Source organism: Liolophura sinensis, chromosome 7 (assembly GCF_032854445.1).
Source record: "Liolophura sinensis isolate JHLJ2023 chromosome 7, CUHK_Ljap_v2, whole genome shotgun sequence".
NCBI classification, from domain to species: Eukaryota; Metazoa; Mollusca; class Polyplacophora; order Chitonida; family Chitonidae; genus Liolophura; species Liolophura sinensis.
In genome coordinates, this window is record NC_088301.1 from 48,850,594 (window position 1) to 48,865,049 (window position 14,456).

At 35.6% G+C, this 14,456-nt stretch overlaps 1 protein-coding gene across 1 annotated transcript; it reads right to left on the reverse strand.

Moving 5' to 3' along the window:
* Positions 1-1,574: 1,574 nt before the first annotated feature.
* LOC135469951 (sugar phosphate exchanger 3-like) lies at positions 1,575-11,886 on the reverse strand. The gene is made up of 17 exons (XM_064748612.1): positions 11,753-11,886; positions 11,062-11,176; positions 10,660-10,752; positions 10,181-10,212; positions 9,759-9,810; positions 9,375-9,520; positions 8,855-8,951; positions 7,993-8,077; positions 7,582-7,644; positions 6,598-6,713; positions 6,247-6,388; positions 5,971-5,996; positions 5,084-5,159; positions 4,623-4,727; positions 4,066-4,160; positions 3,343-3,408; positions 1,575-3,014 (listed from the first exon to the last, which is right to left on the reverse strand). The coding sequence occupies exons 1-17, from the start codon at positions 11,842-11,844 to the stop codon at positions 2,835-2,837; spliced, it is 1,581 nt and encodes a 526-aa protein (XP_064604682.1). The 5' UTR covers positions 11,845-11,886; the 3' UTR covers positions 1,575-2,834.
* Between the last annotated feature and the right edge of the window lie 2,570 nt (positions 11,887-14,456).

Genomic DNA, 14,456 nt, shown 5'->3' on the forward strand with positions numbered 1-14,456 from the left:
ATCTTCTGATCAATCCGTTTCCTGAACTCAGTGCAACAGGCGAAAGGGTCGCCTTGACCCCGGAAACTCCGTGATCCTAAATGGCTGGAGACGTGTCCTTGGTCGCTTCAGCTTCAGTTGGATCATTAGTTGAGCTCTAAGCATGCTTTTCACTTTATTTATTTGATTCCTCTTTAACGTCGTACTTAAGAACATTTCACTTATATGTCGGCGGCCAGCACTATGGTGGAAGAAAACCCGGCAGAGCCCGAGGGAAATCCACGATCATCCGCAGGTTGCTGGCGGACCACATGCTTTTTACGACAGGTCCACAGAGCGGCAGCACGTCGCATAACTTATGGTGGCGGGTTGAAGCAGCGAATCTATGACATACTGACATACCAGACCAGTAAGGGTCGACAGGGCCCCGAAAGCGCTAGTATTTCAGACAAATATGTAAATAGAACTGTGATTTCTGACGTCAGAACTCAGGTGGAATCGGCCCGTGACTGCAATTTGATGGACAACTCTTTTCAAGATAGGTACATGTAAAATAAATTATTTTTCTTTGACTTTTTGGTAACAACACTGGGAGTAAGTTAATGACCAATAAACCATATACCGGTAAGGAGATTCTACAACTGGTTAAAAACCGTTATTTTTCCAGAAATAAGCATCAGCAAACCCAAGTGTTCTGTACTCAATATCTGGCGACTTATAAAATACATAAAAAAAAAACCAAACAAAACAAACCCAAAAAAAAAAACAACAAAGAATAATAGTTCCACTAACTATTCAGGAAGAAAAAAATTTTGCCACTTAAGCAACAATATTCAATTTTGTATAATAGCCGTCAGTGATACATATAACAGGTGCCTAGAATTCAACACACGTATTCAATTACACCTCAAAACTTACTGCAAGCGTGTGACCTAGAGATATATGCATGGCTATCTAACATTTCTTGTTACAGAATTACCATACCAATTTCTGCTCACGAAGCTCAGTTCAAGAGAATCACGCAGGGTAAGAAGGGTAAAACATGGGGTCCACTCATACACAGAAGCACTGAAATTTTTTTTTCCTTATTACAAAAACGCCCAGTGGGATTACCAACTAATGCAGAATTAATTGTAAATTTATGTACAAAAATAACTAACCATTTCTTTGGCATTTTCCCCAGATATATACACACAACCTGCTAGATATAAGATATAAGCATTTAATATAAGAGCCAATGATTTTTTTTCAACTCATGATTCGAAGTTCTGAGACGAAACCAAAGGCCATTAGTGCTACAATGTAACACTTACACTTTTTGAGACTTGAAACACTAGCTATAGAGTTATAATGCATTACATTATTTCTAAACACTGGAGAAAATATGTAAATTTTGTGATCAGGAAATCACATGTCCCGATAAATGAAACTGTTTGCCTGAATTTATACACAGCATACTAAAATACAGAATATTTGCCTTGACTGATGATTATTTAAAGCTGTTGGCAAAACACACTGGCACCCAGACATTACAAACAAAGCCAGCATACATAAAAAGGAAATTCCATGAGATTTCATCAATGAATATTGACTATGAGGAATTTAAATAACTACAGCTGACAAGCTGAAATTGGACCCAAATAAGCAAAATAATCTAAAATCTTTTACTACCATTCTGTGCTCTGCACATTTTTTAATGAAAAGTATCTCTTAGGTTATAGTCTTAGTTACAAACCCACAGTAGACCACCTTCAAACACCCAATTTTGGGGTTAAGTGCGTGGGTCCATTTAATACATTTCTCACCAACGGCTTTTTAACCTTGTTAACAATTTAGAATAATGAAAAAAATAGTACGCAGGCGTCATCGGAGAGTCCTTAAAAAATTATATCCAAAACTAATTTTATTTCTTTTTAGTGTGATGTGCTGGTAAATTCTGGGTTGCATGGTTGGCCTGATGTACCTCACATGATACTGATAATCTGAGAACAGACAGTGACGTGAAACTGAATTTTCTACTTCTTAGTTTTGACCTCTCAGTTTCTGATATACTTTGTTACTTATGTATCCATGGATCCTTATTTAGTGTTTGTCTGCTGTTTTCTTTTTCACCTAAACAAGGTTCCAGTTTACTTTTCATAAGAACGAGAACACCTGGCTTGGTATAATACCGGTACTTTCAACATAAAAAGTCCAACACATACATGTGCTTGTTTGATTATTAAACACATTTCTCCTCATCAATGTAATGTAATACTGCACTGTACTATCACAGATCAGTGTTCATGAACACCAAAGACTAAAATTTAAATTGTTACTATAAGTTATTGACCCTTACTAAATATTACAGCATCCCCAAAAAATACCACACCACCTAAGTTTGACGTTTGAAATGTGACTAAATTTTAAGAAAAAATTTGCGCCTACATTATATGAAATTAAGTGAGTAGAACCGTCTTTAGAGAACATGCATGAATCATTCTCTCATTTTTGTCATTCTTTTTATGTTAATTTTCCACTTTAAAAACACTTTACTTTGAATATGTACAAGAAGTTCTGAAGAAAATATACACATTCTGCAGTGAATAGGCCTATACTGGAAAAGGACCTACATGTATCTTTTGTCCCTCCATCTGCAGGAGATTTACACAGTCCTCACAGAATGTTTACATGTACGTGTTGTAAGTTGGTACACTAGGGATGTTTGGTAAGACATCATCATGAAATAAATACATGTGATTTTTGAAGATGAAGATTCCTGAATACTTGAGCTATATGTAAAAATGGAGAAACACAATCACAGTTGACTGTTTAAATGAGGACAGTACAAAGATTATTATCATAGACATGTGAGGTCATGACACTGGGTCATCCACATCATCCTCTGGGTCTGAATGGTTCACAATCCCTGGCTCTAGTCTTGTGGGCTTCCTCCTAGTGAGACCAGTGTACCAGGAATATCTCAGATTGCACGTACAGAGATCTTTACACTCCCTCAGAAAAAGTGGGAAAATGCAAACACCTGTCAGGAACGTCTGTAATTAAATAAGCAGAAAGTTTTGTTACCAGTACAATGAAAAATCAAGTAATACAGATAATCCTTGTGTGAAAACTTATTACATTATACTTATAATATTATTATTATCAATTGCCAATCCTCTTCTTTTAAGTATGGCACTAAACCCCATCCATACATACATTCCTCTTTGCTTCAGTTTCATATCCTACCTTGCCTATAAACCATATATTTATTTTAGCATTTTTACACACAAGAAGTTATCAAACTGGTTAAAGTTTCATGTAAATTTGCCAAAAAAACAAAGAACTATACACAGAAAGACAATTATTAAAAACATATCTTACCATGATGATGAAAACATAAAACACAGCATGCCAACCTAGATTTAACTGAATAACAGGCACAAGAATCTGTAAAAAAAAAAAAAAAAAAAAAAAAAAAAAAAAAAGTGGGTCACCAATGAATGTACATGTTTTTTAAAGTAATTACCACTAAATTCTCCTATTCAAAAACGTATCAGCCTTGAATCTCTCCTGGATATAACATAAATATCTGGAGCATTATTGATTGTTAAAATAAAGCCAATGACAATTTAGAATCAGACAAAAGAGTTATCTTGGGAAACACAGGCATCCGGTGAATCAACAAGGGAGATAATCACATACACCGGAAATGCCTGTTGAAATTATTTTTATTTATGTTTTGAAATGAAATTGGGGTTCTTCCTTAAAAAAGACAAAATGAACCTGTCATAATATGAATGATGACAAGGCCACAGAATGTAAAGTAAATATATTAAAGCGAATCATCAATATTATCTTAAATTTGACCCAGATACTGGGTGATGACGGCTAAGAAACAATTTCAGAGTGGCAAATACAACTAAAACAGAAAGGAGAACTTCAGCAACATTAGCTTCTGTAAAGTCAAGACAAAAATTATACTAAATCAGCCTTGTCACACTTGTGTCATACTTGTGGCAGAGCATTTTTTTTCAAAGATGAATAGATATTATACCTGTAAGTTGTGCAATTTTAAGAAACCAACATTTATCTATGGTTTCTCACCTGTCCAATGGCCGCCCCAGCACTCCCAGTGCCATCCACAATACCTGTTACAGTGGCTAGCCCTTCCTTACTTCCTTTTAACTCCTCCTGCCGACCTTCAAAGAAATTACAACACTAACTATGGGCCACATTCAGTTTTGTTCCAAATTCTTACTAAACTGCAAGAGCTGAAGACTCGTCTCCATGTATACACTCAACCAATTAAAATGCTGATGCTGTTATGGGAAATAGCATATTGCTATAAATCAAACCTGTAATCAAATTAATAACTGTTCACATAGTTATAAAGTAGCTAACAAAAAGGACAATGTTGTAATATATCAGATAATAACAAATGAAACTGTAACAAAACAATAACAATGTTTGGATTTACATTGTTATAAATTTAAACAGAGGAGGTGACTGTTAGACAATTTCATGAATTGAAAGTATCCCTTTTTGGAGAATGACCCTTTGTGAGTTTCAAATATACAGTATAACTTTGTATTTCATGCCTGCACTACCCAAATGAAACAATTGATAGAAACTGTGAGTGGGTTGTGTATGCCCAACCATACCTAGATCAGCTGATATAGCCGCACTAACAAGGTTTGCCACGCCCCCAATGAAGAAGCCAACTACTGACATTAGAGCTGCATTTGTCACAGTATCACCAGAGGAAGCTGAAATGTACAATGCACATGGGGAAAAAATACATCACCTGATCAAAAGTAACTACTACATTCATTTCAAACTAAAGCACAATTTTGGACTCACACTACTTTGTACTCAAATGTACATTTCATTTCATTCATACCTTTTGACATCCATAACATTGTCTTTCTGATGACATTTATAATTTACATCAACAACATTCACATTAACAACTCAATAGAATAATAAAATAACAGTGTAATTCTACCAATAAAATGAAATGTACCTCAAATATTGTCAACATATACAACAAAATTTTCTAAATCTTGAATCAAAATTTCCTTAAAGATATGAGGAAAGTGTTGTGAGAACACAAGAACCTTACCACTGTAAATAAGGAGCGAGGGGATGGCAAGTATCAGCATTGGAATAACAACAACTGCCCTCTTCCTTACACAATCCTGAAAGAGTATGGGTAGTACACTTAAATATATTTCACTTATATGACAGTGGCCAACATTACAGAAAGATAAACACTTTGTACAGTATTTACATTCACACATACAACATAAAAAATTTGTGGTAATTTCACCCCCCGAAAAATACATTTTTAGTGTCAAATTATTTAACCTTCTTATGGGAGAGATTTTACTATTTAAGTTTCCTTAATGGTTAAAATGATAAAGAATTTGATGATGTAATGTCAAAGATGAAATTTCTGTTGCTTCGTTTATGCTGTAATGGCAAAGGTTAAATTTAAGTGAGTTTCTGTTGCAGTGAACGAAGTCACAGTTCAGTGGTAGGGTCAATGTCGTATGGCAGAGGTGAAATTTCAGTGGGTGAGTTAATGTTGTAACTCCAGAGGTGAAATTTCAGTAGGTGAGTTAATGTTGTAATGGCATAGGTAAAATTTCAGTGGATGAGTTAATGAGGCTAAGTTAATGTTAAAATGGCAGAGGTGAAATTTCAGAGCCTAAAATAATGTTGTTACCGCAAAGGTCAAAGTTTAGTATTTGATTGAATACTGTAATGGCAGAGGTGGAATTTCAGTGGATGAGCTAATGCGGTAATGGATGAGGTCAAATTTCTGCAGCCAAGATAATGTTGTAATAGCAGCGGTGAAAATTCAGGGTCTAGGTCAATGTTGTAATGACAGAGGTGAAATTTCAGTGGTTGGGTTGTAATTGCAGAGGTGTAACTTCTGTGACTGTGTTGAACATAGCGCGAACTACATAGCAAAATTTCACTCATCACTACTTATATTGTACTTACTGAAATAAATCCAGCTATTGTTCCACCTGCAATGTAAAATAACACAATGTATTACTCAGGATTGCAATGTTCGTAAAAAAAAAAATGTAGTAATTTTAGGCCATAAAATATTATTTTAGTGCTGAAACTTACATTTTTTCTAGTAGGATATCATAAGACCTTCCAAATAAACCATAAAGCACTTTTCTATGAGTTGAACTCAAAGAATGAGACGAACTGACTACTTTACATATAGGCATGGTTAAAGTTATGAGGCAAATACAGTGTCCACCTTACCTATAATGCCTCCTATATCATACCAAATTGATATCTGATCAGCTTTTGTTTCTTCCCAGTTATAGGCACTACTTAGGTAAAATGGGAGCCAGAAGAAGAACGAGTAGTTCACGAGCTTGAGACAGGCATAAGACAGGGAGTACTGGAATGAGAGCCAACATAAGAAATGTAGAGACAAAAAAAAAAAACAACAAACACATGTAACATTGCTAAATTCCCCATCAGTATTTTCCATGTCTTCAATCACAATCAGTCATAATTACAGATTTAATGCTGGATAAAAAATGAGAATATAAGCAAGGAGCTCTTCGGGCAGTAGAATAAAGTGTGAAACAAAAAGTGTTATCATACCAAAGCAACACCGGGAAGACAAACTGCTGTGAAAAAGCTCACTGCTTTGACAGATTTTGCAGCTGAAGTCTGTACTGTAGTCTCACATTCTTCATTCTCATCATCTAGAAGGGGAGCTGTAAGGAACAAACCATATATATCATACCTGGTCAGACAACTTTAGGGTATATACAGGTATATACAAAAAGAAGATGTTTAAAAAGCAGGCAAAAAAACAAACAAACAAAAAACCAAAACAAAACACACACACACACACACACACACACACACACAAAAACACACACATGTAAAAGGATAGAAGTCACACATGCCTACTATACAGGCTGTCTGTTGATGCATTACTGGTACACGTAATAACATATACAATCTCTTCAATTCCAGAGAGTCCATAGCAGAAAAATGCATGTGCACAGCTTTTTGTTTACCTAGTAAAATATTGCCTGATGGAATAATCTTGTCGAAAACATGTACATGAAAATCTTGCTTGAAATAGATTGTGCATGTTTGTTATCAATTTTTAACCAACTAAGCAGAGTTATTTCTATAACTGAAAAACACACCAAAGGTCACCCAAACCCTGTTTTGCCAGTTATGCGCACCGTTAAATTTGCACCTTGCATGGTTTCATAAGAATTCCAGATTAAAAGTTCATTTACAGAATTACTAAGTTTGTAAGTACAAAATTAACCATCTGACCCAGAGAGAGCCATCCAGTGCACTCCAGAACAAATGTGTTTCACTAGATTTAATTTTCAAGTGAAATATTCTCGAGTACGGCATAAAACACCAATCAAATAAATAAATAAATAAATTTTCGACTCTTACTATTAAGAATTCGGTATCCACTGAAGCAGCCAAGAATGAAATCAAACTTTTTTTTAAATTTCAGTATGAAACAGATTTTAACAAATGATAATATTACTTGATCATCAAGGAACCCTTAAACTGTTAAAAAAACACAAAAAATCTTCGTCAAAAGTTTACCTCTATCAGCATCATTGATGATGCTACATGTTGGTGGATTGTCGTCATCAGCAACTGGTAATCCTGAAAACAAAATGACCAAATTTCACACGACAATATTCTAAACATAAAAACATCATATTTAAGCATGGTCTCTGTGTGACTTCTCAAATGATAAACAATTAATAACAGAGTGTAGACATGGCGTAGATGTAAATGAAACATTAACACAAAACTGGTCAATATGTACAGAATAAAAACAAAAAGTTAGATATACAATCATAACAGTGCAAGATTTTCTCTTGTAACCCTGCTTTCAGTGAATAAAACTGCCATTACAGGTCACATAATGTTACCTGTAGTTGGCTATGCACCTCACAAATACAATGAACACCATCCAGCAACTCATTTGCAAAGAGAGGAAGTACCCACCTATATCCTTTGGGGAACTGAGTAGTCCAAAGAAAATGGCTATTCCACCACAAAAAAGGACGCTAGAGGTCAGCAGAAAGGTGTACTGAAATAGATGAAGGAATCAATCACAATGACAAACTGGGTCAACAGGTGTTCCCCATGCCCCTCGCCCACCCCAATGTTTAGACAAAGTAGTAGATGCTTTGTTGGTCATTTATACTACCGATGCTCTAAAAAAACAGCATCCGTCTGCACATGCATGGAATGCAGATAAAATCACCTGGATAGTGGTTTCTGAATATGTCCTCATTGAATGATCCCATTACTCAACAGTGTTACACTTCTACGACCATGGTCAGAAATCCAGATGAATGAAAGTGAACCACTCTGCCAAGTCACAAAGAGAAAACTGATTTATCTGGTGTTTTATGTCAAACACAAGAAAATTTCACTTGCAAAATGCCAGCCAGGATTATCATGAGAGGAAACCAGGAGGATCCCAAAAGGAAAACCTACAACCATCAGCAGGCTGGAAAACTGATGAGGTATAATGGCAGTCTAGCTATGGATTCAGATTTATTCATTTATTTATTTAATTAATTGGTGTTTTACAGCATACATGTAAAAATAATTCACTTAAACAACGGTAGGGAGTTATGATGGGAGAAAACGAGAGAGTGACAGGGGGAAACCCACGACCATCCGCAGGTTGTTGGCAGACCTTCTCATGTATGGCTGAAGAGGACTATAGATTCAGATAATATGGTATAACGAGTATTCCATACTGCATGGCAGATTGTATCATAAGGTTCGCCTTTCATTCATTCATTCATCAACGCTTCCTGACCTTAACAAATTGCGATAGAATAGGGTATATTACCTCATAGCCGTAGTTTAGGACATTGGCAGCCATCACAGCACCCAAAATATTACCCACAGAGGCACAGGCACTCCACAAGCCAAAGACTAAACCACGACTGGAAATTCAAATAAACCCAAACAATTAACTCTTTCCATCATGTTTAACAAAAACACCAATTTTAATCCTCATTTTTCATGCAATCACCCCACCAATACTAAAATATCAGATGTAAGCTGAACAATATACTGAAAACAATGTATGCACGCTAACTATTATTTCTTATTGTTTTTTTTTTTTTGTTTGATTCTTACCGAAGAGTTTTCCATTTTTTCGATGGTAGTCAGTTTTATGGTGGAGGAGATAATATTAACAAAGGCAAACCTGACATCCTGTGGCAAATTAATGACAAACTTTCTTATGCACGACACAGATTAAACCCACACCTGATGGCTGGAGTAATAAATCTTAACACTCAGCTAAAACATGCTCCTGTATTTTCTCAGGAGACATCAAAGATAACATTTAATGGGTATCTCACCTTGACCTTTCAAACCAATTTCCCATTACAGCCACAACAGTAGGCCAACCAGTCGACTGGAACAGTCCATTCAGTATCCAGGTGGCCATGTATATATATGGATTGTACAGGTGAGTCCATTCTGTGACAACTCCAAACATGAACACCTGTAAAACAATTAAATTCACAAATGAACCATTCAACTATTTATGTCTATTTTAAATACATGCACATCCTAGTTTAGAAACAAATGAAATATGACACGCAATAATTGCACTGAAAACATTAATCTGGTTTTAAACAAATTAAAACTAATTTCTTCAGATGTCAAAAAGTTATCATATCAGCATACATTGTATTATTATAAATGCTATAGAAAAAATGAATAGAATTTTTCCTACTCACTGTTAGTGCAGAAGAGCACATCCCAAATGACAGAACCAGTCTCATATTAAATCTAAAAACAAAATAAGAATTTATAAACTACATATACCTTTGAGCAGGTAACTAATAACTAGTGTTTCACAGCAAGAAGCTCAAACTGTCTGTAAGATGTGGTTGTTGTGAGGCATTACAAATACTTGTGGCAATCAGGACCTGGTGAAATAGATGTTATATGTATGTAGCTATGTTGTTTCAAAACAGTACCATCCCAAAAAATTTTACATATATATAGAGAGAGAAGAAATTGAAAGCGGATTTAGCAACAATTGCTTCCAAAACTAATTAGACAATTCTGGAATGTTAATATTTAAAACAATTTGAATTTTGTAAACATAAATTAATGTGAAAAAGAAAAAAAAAATATAGTTTGGATTATCACTCACCTATCACCCAGCATTCCACTTATATAAAGGCCCTGCAAATGTGTAAAACAAAATACAGCTGTGTTTACTCAAACATGCATATGTTAACTATAACCATGATCCAATATGTCATCAATTAAGTCAACACGAAAGATTAAGTATAGAAATCACTATGCTTGTGACTCAAATGGTTACTGAGTTATAGCCATTGTGACAGACATTCACTGTTCAAAAGTAACACTGGTCAAAGGCCTGTGGAATATTGTTCTGGAGTTACTCAAGAATGTGTCTGACTGGCCTGTAATTATCAACATTACTTCAGTTTAAAGACAATCATCTGAAAACATGGCTTCTACTGGACATTAAACATTGACATGTTTAAACTGTAGAACAGTCTGATCATCTTTTCTTTCATTCAACTTAGGACCAGCTAATGCCAAGTCCAGTAGTCTTCTTTCTCTTGTCTGTCGGATTTGATGAGAATACATGTACACACTCACAACAGCATAAGAGATGAGAAAGGCAGTGTCAAGTCCCCCAAGGAATGGTTCTGCATCCTTCTCTGTTGCATACATATGATGTGCATTCCACAACTACAAGAACACGCCATTGTGAACATCGCTTTAATACATGAATCAGAAAATAACAAATCCATGTTTTCTATGTCATTAAAACCAATGTGTTCACAATAATACATAAAAGTATAACTTGTACTTTTTATGAATACTTTACTTTTTAAATACTTTATACATGTTTGCTGGACAGTATTATTTTCTATCAGTATTTCAAGAAAAAAACCCATTAAAACCAGTATTTATCTACTTAGATGAATATTACAAAAACATAAACATTTATAAATATTGGTTCCTTATGCCAACTCTTTCGTCAGTAAGATTACTTACATAATCTGGTTTTAATCTTGGTACAGAACTATTCTGAAATGATGGTGTCCACTCAGAGCTGACAGTCTTCTTCACATTACTAAATGTCTTTCTTGTTGCGTGAAATAACGCATAACTTGGGGAAAATGAAGAAATACAGACTTAAAATACATTCAATCCAAAATAAATAGGATGGAATTACAGACCCAATTTTCCTTTTTATTTGAGGCATTTATTAGAAAATTTTATTCTGAAAAAGCTCTAATAACCACCTGTTACAACTATCTCTCAGAAGCTATTTAAAACACAGAACCCAATAGTATCAAGGTGAAAAACTTTTGTTCTCCAAAAAAATATGTACATGGAAGTATTTATTTCATTAATCTGTATTTGTGTCTTACTATAATCACGGCATGAATCCTGTACAATTTATATGAGTTCAGATATACTGGAGTGAGATCAGCTTTACAGCCTCATTATGTGACTTTGCGATACTTGTTCAATTCTTGGGCCCATACCCAGATGGTGTTCGTCCTAACTATCCTTCAGCCTATGGCAGAATGCGAGACGCATGGAACCGGTCCATTAAAATTTACATGTCACTAATCTGTCATCTGTCAGTTAACACAGATGTTAGGCCCAGAATCGCGTCACCAAGGAGGGGGCTTTCAACTTTTCTGCGCTTTACCGTTCACTATTGCTCATACATTACCTGAAGAATGTCAAGACAAATACGACGCATGAATGAAGCTTGTGAGACAGGCGCGATGGCCTTCCTTCCGCGTCGTATCTGTTGTTAATCATCTTTAAATAATACGAAATTTGAACACGGTCACTTCGGTTCTTTCGCCATTTTGCACACTGTAGGTCACATGACCCGAAATTATCTCCCCTGACCATTTCCAGGCCTTTACAGGCTGGAAACGTAGGCCTACGTGTGACTTGTTTTAATAAACGCACACTTTGACAAAACTGGAGGAATTTTTCTCTCTTTGTAATGGGACTTACCGGCACAGCAACCCATGTAAACTCAATAAGTAACTCATTAAAACAATATGCCGATCATCGATGCATGACTTGACTTGCCGTGAACTTACGGTGAAGACAAAAAAGTTGAAACTTCCGGGAGTCGTTTCAGTGCTAAACCAAGACATTTTCTCAATCCAACACTTTATTACCAAATTTAAAAAAATTTCAACCACATGGTGACATTTAATGCCAAGATATATGACATTCTGTGTTTATTACAGACGATTGATTAATGAAAGATACTGAACATTGAGAGCATAACTGAAGTCATTATTCCGTTCAAAAAATAGTTCTTCCGCTGGCAATAGAAAAAAAATACCTTCACTGCACTTGCTTCATTTTAAAAATTATTATATTATCATATAGGCCAGGGAGAAAAAAGTTCCAGTCACATCATCTCTCTTCGTATGTCAGTATCAGTTGATACGTACAGTTAAACAAAGTAGCACTACAAAAATACTTACACTCTTTTGTCAACCGACATGAACAAAGTAATGTTTTTAATAGTGAAGTGTTATTATGTACTCCTTTAACGTATATTAAATATTTACCAAACTATAGGCCTACTGACATTGCACATGCATTTGGAGGAGTTTATAAGCTAATGACGTTAGCAACACCAATCGTAAACCTACTGGCTTACATAATATTGAGAAGCATAGCACTAATTACATCACAGGCCTATCTTGACAAACAAAGATGTGAAGGCAATGTTGTCTTTCGAAATTAAAGCGTATAGACCATAAATCTTATCAGAAGTCTAAAAAAATCATGGTATAAATTCAGGATTATCTAGCAAACTACAAAATGCATGTGATATTTTTAAGATCATGTCTGTCATGTCTGTTTCACTTCTTATGCTTCATAACTGATTTGGATAATTTGTCTTTGGTTCCAATGCATATCCACAGATTGTGCAAAAGGTGTATTCAAATTTTGATACAACACGAATATGCATGTATGGTCTTCAGGTAGCCAATCTAAAGGTTGATTATCACACTTTTACTAGTGTGAGGTAAGTCCTCTGTAAGATCAACAAAGTATATTAATTTATGGTACCTTACAGGTAGAGGTACTTGGAGTCTTAACAGAAAACTTAAAATACCAGTGCTCTTATATGTCGAAACATAAACTATGTATGACTGCATTAAACACACTATGCACACAAAAGAAATTAAAATAAAAACACACCTGTGAAGTTAATAAAAATGTTGCGTTTGGCATATATTTCCTGGTCTTAAAGACACAACATAAATCACCAATGTACATTACATAACTTACTTGTCATTGTGAACTGCAATGTTTTAACACTGAAAGTAGTATAGGCTATGGCAGTTTTACATGGCACTTGACTGAATTCCCTGCTCCATGATAAATCCAAGTTATGACTGAAATTCAACCAAAAACACCCAAACAATTGATCCACATCCACATTTAATGATACATACATACAAAAAAAAAAAAAAAATCCTTTTAAGATATCTATAAAAAAGACATATACATGTACACATACTTCTTTGGACAGAAGATGGTACACGGTACAAAACCTAGAAAAATATTTCCACATGTGGAGTTTTGCAGATGGGCATGAACACATACAAGGCATTATCACAGACTCAATAACTGTTGTATCACATTCCCTAGAATCTCATCACACCCCATGAAATGTCACGTCACACTCCATGAAATGTCACGTCACACCCCCATGAAATGTCACGTAACACCCCCATGAAATGTCACATAACACCCCCATGAAATGTCACATCAAACCCTCCATACAATGCCATATCACACCTCCATGAAATGCCACATCACACTCCCATGAAATGCCACATCACACTCCCATGAAATGTCACATCACACCCCATGAAACGTTATATCACACCCCATGAAATGTCACATCACACCCCATGAAATGTCACATCTCACCCCCATGAAATGTCACATCTCACCCCCATGAAATGTCACGTCACACACCCCATGAAATGTTACATCACACACCCATGAAATGTCACATCACACTCCCATGAAATGTTACATCACACCCCATGAAATGCCAGAGCACACCACCATGAAATGTCACATCACACTCCATGAAATGCCACATCAATCCCTAGATACAATGCCATATCACACCCCCATGAAATGTCACATCACAGCCCATGAAATGTCATATTACACCCGCATAAAATGTCATGTCACACACCCCATGAAATGTCACATTACACCCCATGAAATGTCATGTCACACCCCCATGAAATGCCACATCACACCCCAGGAAATGCCACGTCATACACCCCAGGAAATGTCACGTCACACCCCATGAAATGTCACATCACACCTCCATGAAATGTCACATCACACCCCCATGAAATGTCACATCACAT